The sequence below is a fragment of the Gigantopelta aegis genome, chromosome 11, assembly GCF_016097555.1.
Source record: "Gigantopelta aegis isolate Gae_Host chromosome 11, Gae_host_genome, whole genome shotgun sequence".
Classification (NCBI taxonomy): Eukaryota; Metazoa; Mollusca; class Gastropoda; order Neomphalida; family Peltospiridae; genus Gigantopelta; species Gigantopelta aegis.
Window position 1 is genome coordinate 3,381,485 of NC_054709.1, and position 9,308 is coordinate 3,390,792.

Sequence of the window (9,308 nt, forward strand, 5' to 3'; positions counted from 1 at the left end):
AATGACTTAACCTCTCCACCACCGAGGCTGTGATGTGTCTGACACTGTCACTTAAACGGTCGCAGTCTGATTGCCTCTCCGCCTCCCTGGAACCAATACACTTGTCATGATGACCAAGTACTGGGATTTGAACCCAGTACCCACCAGCCTTAATTAAGTCTGATGTCTTAACCTCTCCACCACAGAGGCTATGATGTGTCTGACACTGTCACTTAAATGGTCACTGTCTGATTGCCTTTCTGCCTCACTCCAACCAATACACTGGTGCCAAGTACCGGCCAGGATGCGAACTCAGTACCTACCAGTGTTAAGTCTGATGTCCTAACCTCTCCACCACCGAGGCTATGATGTGTCTGACACTGTCACTTAAACGGTCGCAGTCTGATTGCTTCTCTGCCTCCCTGGAACCAATACACTCGTCATAATAGCAAGTATGGGCTGGGATTTGAACCCAGTACCCACCAGCCTTAAATCTGATGGCCTAACCTCTCCACCATCGAGAATATGATGTATTTGACACTGTCACTTAACCGGTGGCCATCTGATTGCCTCTCTGCCTCCCTGGAACCAATACACTGGTGCCAAGTAGCAGGAGGAACCTGCAGGCCATTGTTCGGAGAGCATGGGGTAATCATCACCAACGTGAATGTTGCTATTTTCGTAGTCTGCACTTACAACCAAAATATCTCTGTAGCAGGCTGACTTCATTAAGTTGTCTGACAGTCGCAGTGCAATGTTGTTGTTTGGTTGCACCTTCAACACAGATGAGGTATGTTTTTTTGTTGGGTTTATGAAGTACACGGGGTAGAATATTTTGTATGGGAGAAGATTGAATAAGTTTCATAAGTTTTTGTATGAACAAGGGTTCTGAAGTTGTCTAATAGTCACAGTGTGTTGTTGTTTAGTATCAGCTTTAATAACACAAATGTGGTATGTTTTTCTGTTTCTTTTTTAAATTGCAATTACAGTTGAATTTTTGATGGGGATAAAGTTGATTAAATTTTCGTTCTTTTTCTTTTTTTAAATCAGAAGGTATAAATACAGACTTCTTTAAGTTGTGCATGGTAGAATTTTTTTCATGGGGATAAAGTTGAATAAGTTTTTAAACATTGAAGTTAAATATTTTTTATAAAAAAAATTCATTAACTTTTCTGACAGTTGCATTGTCACAGTGTTTAGTGTCACCTTCAACACACACTAGGTATGGTTTTTTGTTGGTTTTCTAATTTAAAAGGGTAGAATATTTACTGGGGAGAAGGTTGAATAAGTTTTTAAAATCTGAAGGTAAATACTTTATTTGTATTTAAGCAGACATCTTAAGTTTTCTGACTGTCGCGGTGTCATAGTGTTGTTTAGTATGACCTTCAACACAAACTATAATCAGATAAAATGTTTTTTTGGTAAATAACTTCAGTTTGGTTTGACATAAGAAGAAAATTAAAATTGGTTTGGAAATAACAAAATATACTATTTTTGTGTGCAATTTACAAATCAATCGGCTCAGAAATAAATAACTTGTTGTAAATTCCATAGTATGAAAAAAGGCATTTCGTATGGGACGAACTATAGGTATGTCTTTTGTTGGTTTTCTAAATTATACAGGGTACAATTTTTGGTGGGAAGGTAGAAGGAAGGAAGGAAGGAAATGTTTTATTTAACGACGCACTCAACACATTTTATTTACGGTTATATTGCGATGGACATATGGTTAAGGACCACACAGATATTGAGAGAGGAAACCTGCTGTCGCCATGCAGCAAGGGATCTTTTATATGCACCATCCCACAGACAGGATAGTACATCCCACGGAGTGGGGAGGTAGAATAAGTTTTTAAAATTTGAATTGAATTTTTTTTTTTTGTAAGAAAATTTAATTAAATTCTCCGATGGTCACAGTGTGAAGTTGTTGTTTAGTGTTACCTTCAACACAGGCTAGGTATGTTTTCTGTTGGTTTTCTAATTTAAAAGGGTAGAATGTTTGGTGGAGAAATCGAAGGTTGAATAATATATTTGTGTGTAAGAAAATTTCACTAAATTGTCTGATGGTCGCAGTTTGATGTTGTTGTTTTGCATCACCTTCAACAACGCTACAGCTGAACCTGCCTGTATTTCACACGTTAAATAACCAAGTACATGTATGTGTGTAGTGAATGTAGTTTAAAACACCCGGTTACATATGTAACATAGTCATAAATGTTAAATAACCAACACCTGTATATAATATAGTCATAAATGTTAAATAACCAACACCTGTTTGTAGTATAGTCATAAATGTTAAATAACCAACACCTGTTTGTAACATAGTCATAAATGTTAAATAACCAACACCTGTATGTAACATAGTCATAAATGTTAAATAACCAACACCTGTTTGTAATATAGTCATAAATGTTAAATAACCAACACATGTTTGTAATATAGTCATAAATTTTAAATAACCAACACCTGTTTGTAATATAATCATAAATGTTAAATAACCAACACCTGTATGTAAGATAGTCATAAATGTTAAATAACCAACACCTGTTTGTAGTACAGTCATTTATGTTAAATAACCAACACCTGTTTGTAATACAGTCATAAATGTTAAATAACCAACACCTGTTTGTAGTATAGTCATAATGTTAAATAACCAACACCTGTTTGTAGTATAGTCATTTATGTTAAATAACCAACACCTGTTTGTAATATAGTCATAAATGTTAAATAACCAACACCTGTTTGTAGTATAGTCATAAATGTTAAATAACCAACACCTGTTTGTACTATAGTCATAAATGTTAAATAACCAACACCTGTATGTAATATAGTCATAAATGTTAAATAACCAACACCTGTATGTAATATAGTCATAAATGTTAAATAACCAACACATGTTTGTAATATAGTCATAAATGCTAAATAACCAACACCTGTTTGTAATATAGTCATAAATGTTAAATAACCAACACATGTTTGTAATATAGTCATAAATGCTAAATAACCAACACCTGTTTGTAGTATAGTCATTTATGTTAAATAACCAACACCTGTTTGTAACATAGTCATAAATGTTAAATAACCAACACCTGTTTGTAATATAGTCATAAATGTTAAATAACCAACACCTGTATGTAATATAGTCATAAATGTTAAATAACCAACACATGTTTGTAATATAGTCATAAATGCTAAATAACCAACACCTGTTTGTAATATAGTCATAAATGTTAAATAACCAACACATGTTTGTAATATAGTCATAAATGCTAAATAACCAACACCTGTTTGTAGTATAGTCATTTATGTTAAATAACCAACACCTGTTTGTAACATAGTCATAAATGTTAAATAACCAACACCTGTTTGTAATATAGTCATAAATGTTAAATAACCAACACCTGTATGTAATATAGTCATAAATGTTAAATATCTAACACCTGTTTGTAATATAGTCATAAATCTTACATAACCATACAAATGTAACAGAAAATTCAACCTCCACTGAGGGGATTCGAACTAAGGACTCTCAGTACAAGAGTCGAGCACTCTACCAATTGAGCTAATATGAAAATTCCGACTAGCTACCTCAAGTGAAGCTATGTCCCGGAGCTGTGGGCCATTGACAGGTGAACTGTTACGGGTTCTAACTGGTTATAATTGTATTCTTGTGTTCTTGTGTTAAGAACACACCCAGTCCCTACGTCATCTCGAAATGTAAGAAAAAAATGAACCTCCACTGAGGGGATGCGAAACACAGACTGTCAGTCCAGCACTCTACCAATTGAGCTAACAGGAAAATGAACCTCCACTGAGGGGATTCGAACCACATACTCTCAGTACGTGAGTCCAGCGCTCTACCAATTGAGCTAACAGGGAAATTCCCACTAGCTATTACCAGTAGGAGCACTTTATACCAACACTACTACACACAACCATACACAGCCACACATAACCACACACTACACAAGCACCTCAGACGAGTGCTCAACTGACTGAGCTAAATCCTGCCCCTGTACGACACAGAGTGATCGATTCGACCATCTTTTTTTTATCATTGGATGCTATCGCATTGGTGACCTGGTCATCACCTTGGAGTAGCCAGTCGTATGTCTTTAAAATGTTATTACACGTATGTGTGTTAACACTATATACATGTGTTATCAAATATAACGAATGATGTTCTTGCCAATGAGTTTGTAAGAAAAAAATGTTTTATTAAACAGTCGGAATGTCTTTATTACTATAGTAAGATTAAATGGGTATGTATATTTGTTTGAATTTCAGACTGAATCTTGGCACCTTGATATAGTGTGATTATGATTTTTGTTTGAATTCCAGACAATATTTATTTATTAGATTGTAATAACACTTTTTTTTCTATTTGACTTTCAGCCTGATCAAATCTCGGCACCTTAATGTAGTGTGATTATGACAAAATATTTCTGTTTGAATTCCAAACAATATTTATTTATTAGATTGCAATAACACTTTTTTGTTCTATTTAACTTTCAGCCTGAATCTCGGCACCTCGATGTAGGCCGGTGAGACGGCAGGGCACTGGCGGGGGCCGATTATGGATCATGGTGCAGCAGACTCTGACAGGAGTCTCACTGTAACCATCCTCATCCTTGTTGTGTTCGGAGGCCACGTCGCAGCCGAGAGTCGAGCTCAGTGGGTCACAGGTAAGTCATAACCGAGAGTCACGTTGAGTGGGTCACAGGTGAGTCACGGCTGAGAGTCGCGGTCAGTGAGTCACAGGTGAGTCACAGCCGAGAGTCGCGCTCAGTGGATCACAGGTGAGTCATGGCCGAGAGTCGCGCTCAGTGGGTCACAGGTGAGTCACCGCTGAGAGTGAGTCACGACCGAGAGTCACACTCAGTGAGTCATGGCCTGAGTCATGCTCAGTGGGTCATGATTGAGAGTTGTGCTCAGTGAGTCATAGGTGAGTCACAGCCGAGAGTCGCACTCAGTGGGTCACAAGTGAGTCACAGCCGAGTCGCGCTCAGTGAGTCACAGGTGAGTCACGGCCGAGAGTCACGCTCAGTGGGTCACAAGTGAGTCACGGCCAAGAGTCGCGCTCAGTGGGTCACAGGTGAGTCACGGCCGAGAGTCACGCTTATTGACCTGTATTAAGATATAAAGGTACACAACTCTTTAAAAAACTGTATGATACCTCTGATTGAAAGATACAGTTTTAGCTTTACAATAACATATTTATTCTTGTACATCCAGCTCCATGGTTATAAAACTATCATAGTCTACACTTGAGAAAATCTCACACGTCTTGAGACTTTAACAGCATAGCAACGTATATAAATTGCATGCATGCCATTAAAAATTGGGAGTCTTGACTCATAAAATATATATAGATATATAAGCAACCATGGTTTTTATTAATCTCCAAATACATGTAGCTGTAGTTAAAATGTGCTGGAGGTGTCCTGTTCTAAATATAGTGTTTTGTATAGTTACGTAAAAACCCCCAAAAACATCACCTATTTTTAAATGTTACAGTTTGCAGAAAGCCACATTGTCTACATGCACATAAGTAACATCCATAATGTGCTTGTCAAAAAGAACAACAAAAATAGACAGTAAAAACAAAATACACAGTTAAAAAACCAAAAAAATCCCAGTAAAAAAACAACAGACAGATAACAAATAATAATAACTACAACAGGTCGGAGCTAGAAACAAATATAGATCTGTACCAACTGGCAATACTGAAGGTGATGTTTAGAAAATAGTACGTCGTCACACACGAGAACAAGTTAAAGTTACACAACGTCTTTATCCCTCTTGAATTACTCAAAGTGATGGCTCATTCCATTTGTTTTATTTACATGTACAGGTTGTTTTTTCATTTAAAGCTTTAACAGGGCATTACGGCCCACCCAGTGTTTCTCAATTGTCAGGATTATGTGTCTTCTGTTCGATTATGTCATCGATGATGCTTTTTACATGCCTGCTCCTGTTTTTTTACGTGTTCTCTAATGGGGAAAGCTTGTTTTATGCTTCTATTTACAAGAGGTGCAGAATTTTGTTTCGGCATGTTTTGTTTCTCTGGTTACCTGTTTTTATACTGATGTCTGAGTATTCTTTAGAGGTACGTCAAGTGCCAGAGTTCTTGCATTTGTAATATGTTGTAATAGAACAAGCAGTGTTTTTTTTATATGAAAAGAAAAGAAGAAGACAAAAAAAAGCGAAAAATAAAACATATGTCTTTGTTGGAAATAATATTTTGTTGTGTATTTTTAGATTTTCATTGATGTCAGATTAAATCTACCATTAAGAATATATAAGATGATATGGAATATTAAATTGTCATAAATATATTGACAGGAAATATATGACTTCTAAACTAAAACTTTTAATTGTAATAAATATATTGACTAAAAATATAATAGCTTTGTTGGGAATAATATTTTGTTGTGTATTTTTAGATTTTCATTGATGTCAAATTAAATCTATCTGTAACAATATATAAGATGATGTGGGATATAAACTGTCATAAATATATTGACTGGAAATATTTGACTTCTAAAATAAAACATTTAATTATAATAAATATATTGACTGAAAATGTTCAACTAATAAAATAGCACACTATTTTAAATTGTCGTAAACTGTATTAACTGGAAATATTCAAATACTGGTAATACACATGTACTTTAAAATGATACAAAATATTAAATTGTCATAAATATATTAACTGGAAATATATTCAACAAATTAAGTAAAATCATATTTATAACTGTCCTAAATGTAGTGATTGGAAATATTCAACTTCTGGTAACAACATAACATATAAAGAGAATGAACTGCCAGACATTCTTAAAAATGCCACAAATTTTATATGGTTTTAAAACTTCTTAAAACACATTTGTTTATCCAGTACTTTTAATTATCCAGCTTGAATTTTTATCTCCCCCTCTTAAGAATTTGTAATAACTCATATTTATTTGTTATTTTAGTATTATCCTACGAATTGTTTTACTATGTTATTGTTTTAACCATATCATTTTAATTCTGTAATGTGCTGATGTAATGTGGAGTTTAGCGCTATATAAATGAACTTATTATTATTATACAATATTAAATTGTCCAAAAAATATATTGACTGGAAATATTCATCTACCGATAACATGTTGATATAAGATATTAAATTGTCATAAATATATTCAACTTCCAGTAACAACATAATATGATATAAGACACTAAATTGTCAAAAAAATATATTAACTGGAAATATTCAACTTCCAGTAACAACATACCGTACATGTAACACATAATATATTAAATTGTCATAAATGTATTGACTGGAAACTGCCGGTAACAACATAACATGATACTAGATATTAAACCATCATAAATATATTGACTGAAAACTGCCGGTGACAACATAACATGATATTAGATATTAAACCATCATAAATATATTGACTGGAAACTGCCGGTACCAACATAACATGATCCTAGATATTAAACCATCATAAATATATTGACTGGAAACTGCCGGTAACAACATAACATGATACTAGATATTAAACCATCATAAATATATTGACTGGAAACTGCCGGTAACAACATAACATGATACTAGATATTAAACCATCATAAATATATTGACTGGACATGTATTTACAGTTCGAGCTATGATGGATCAGCTTAGATTTGATCAAAGACTGGACGTCAATAACCTGTCATGTGTTAATAGCTTAACAATACGAAAGAGGACATTTCTCATACTACCAGTAGAATTAACGAGCATTTGAGACGAGGCCCCGAGATGACCTTTACCGTTATCATTCTTCTTGGAAACACAGTCTCATTAGGTATCACACCACTATTTCTCTTCTGCCTTCACTGTATCATTCTTCTTGGAAAACACAGTCTCATTAGGTATCACACCACTATTTCTCTTCTGCCTTCATTGTGTCATTCTTCTTGGAAACACAGTCTCATTAGGTATCACACCACTATTTCTCTTCTGCCTTCACTGTGTCATTCTTCTTGGAAACACAGTCTCATTAGGTATCACACCACTATTTCTCTTCTGCCTTCACTGTATCATGGCCAGGATTTAGCTTAGTTGGTGGAGTGCTCACTTGATGGTGCTTGCGTCGTCGCAGGATAGAACCACCTCGGTGGATCCATTCATTGATTGGGTACGTGCTGTCCTGTTTGTGGGAAAGTGCACATAAGAGACCCATTGCTACTAATGGGGAAAATGTAGCGGCTGTCCTCTGAAATCTAAGGGGGTGGGGGGGGCAAGATTTATCATAGTCGGTTGAGTGCTCACTTGAAGTGCTTGTGTCACAGGATCGAACCACCTCAGTGGATCCATCAACTGATTGGTTTTTTTTTCTCATTCCAACCAGTGCACCACAACTGGTAAAAGGCTGTGCAGGGCTAGAAATTAAAAAAAATATCTACATGCACCAGGTGCATGCTGAAAAAAATGTTACATGCATCATTAAAATTCTGCATGCACCAAAAATAAGGTAAATCCTGTTAACAATGAGGAAAATACTATTTTAATTACCTTGATTAAATTTAGTGTTGATTTTTTTTTTATACGAAGCTATTCGGAATTATTCGGCAATACCTATATTTATTTATTAACAGTACCGGAACATTATACATCTGCGTTTATTACTGATTCTTGATCAAATTTGAACATTTTACCCAACGTAAATGCCTTACAGAAATCTATAATAGGCCTATTACAAAAACGTACGAATATTTGTGTTTAGTATTAAGCAAGTTATCAACTGTTTTAACTCGATAAGATCTGTTGGTATAATATAAATTAGCCTACGGAATTCGACGAGAAGTTGCGATTGAAATAATCACTGGCTGACTTCGAGTCAACTATGCGAGTAACGCACCTGCACGTTCGCAATCATCTGATCAAGTGCCCATATCTGAGGTCGAAAATGTTCAAGGTAGTTACGGTACATTGTATTGATCACAGATCTGGCGGAGTTCAATTTGTCAGTGACGATAACTGTGTAATGCGCGTGGATACCCCAAAGTCGGTCTCGACCACCTTCCCTAACACCGTTCACGGATATAACCGAGATATTGCCGGCAATTTTCGCAAATATATTTCACGGAAATGACCGAACAACCATTGTTGTAAGTAGGATTATGGGATACAAAATGGATGCACCCATAAGATAAAAGTTATCGTTTTCATGTGGCGAACAGATTACGAAATGCATACGCAAAATTCAACAACTTGAGTCTGAATCTGGTAGACAACAGGATACTAGTATACGCAATACACAGTACTTGAAAAATATTAGCATGCACCGCATGCA

General features: G+C 35.3%; 1 protein-coding gene across 2 annotated transcripts in view; it reads left to right on the forward strand.

Moving 5' to 3' along the window:
* The first annotated feature begins 4,545 nt into the window (after positions 1-4,545).
* Positions 4,546-9,308, forward strand: part of LOC121385300 (thrombospondin type-1 domain-containing protein 7A-like) — a 156,010-nt gene continuing 151,247 nt past the window's right edge. For both annotated transcript variants that reach the window (XM_041515920.1, XM_041515919.1), the window contains exon 1: positions 4,546-4,664. In XM_041515920.1, the coding sequence (XP_041371854.1) occupies positions 4,556-4,664 (109 nt within the window). In that variant the 5' untranslated portion in view covers positions 4,546-4,555. The remainder of the gene's footprint in view (positions 4,665-9,308) is intronic.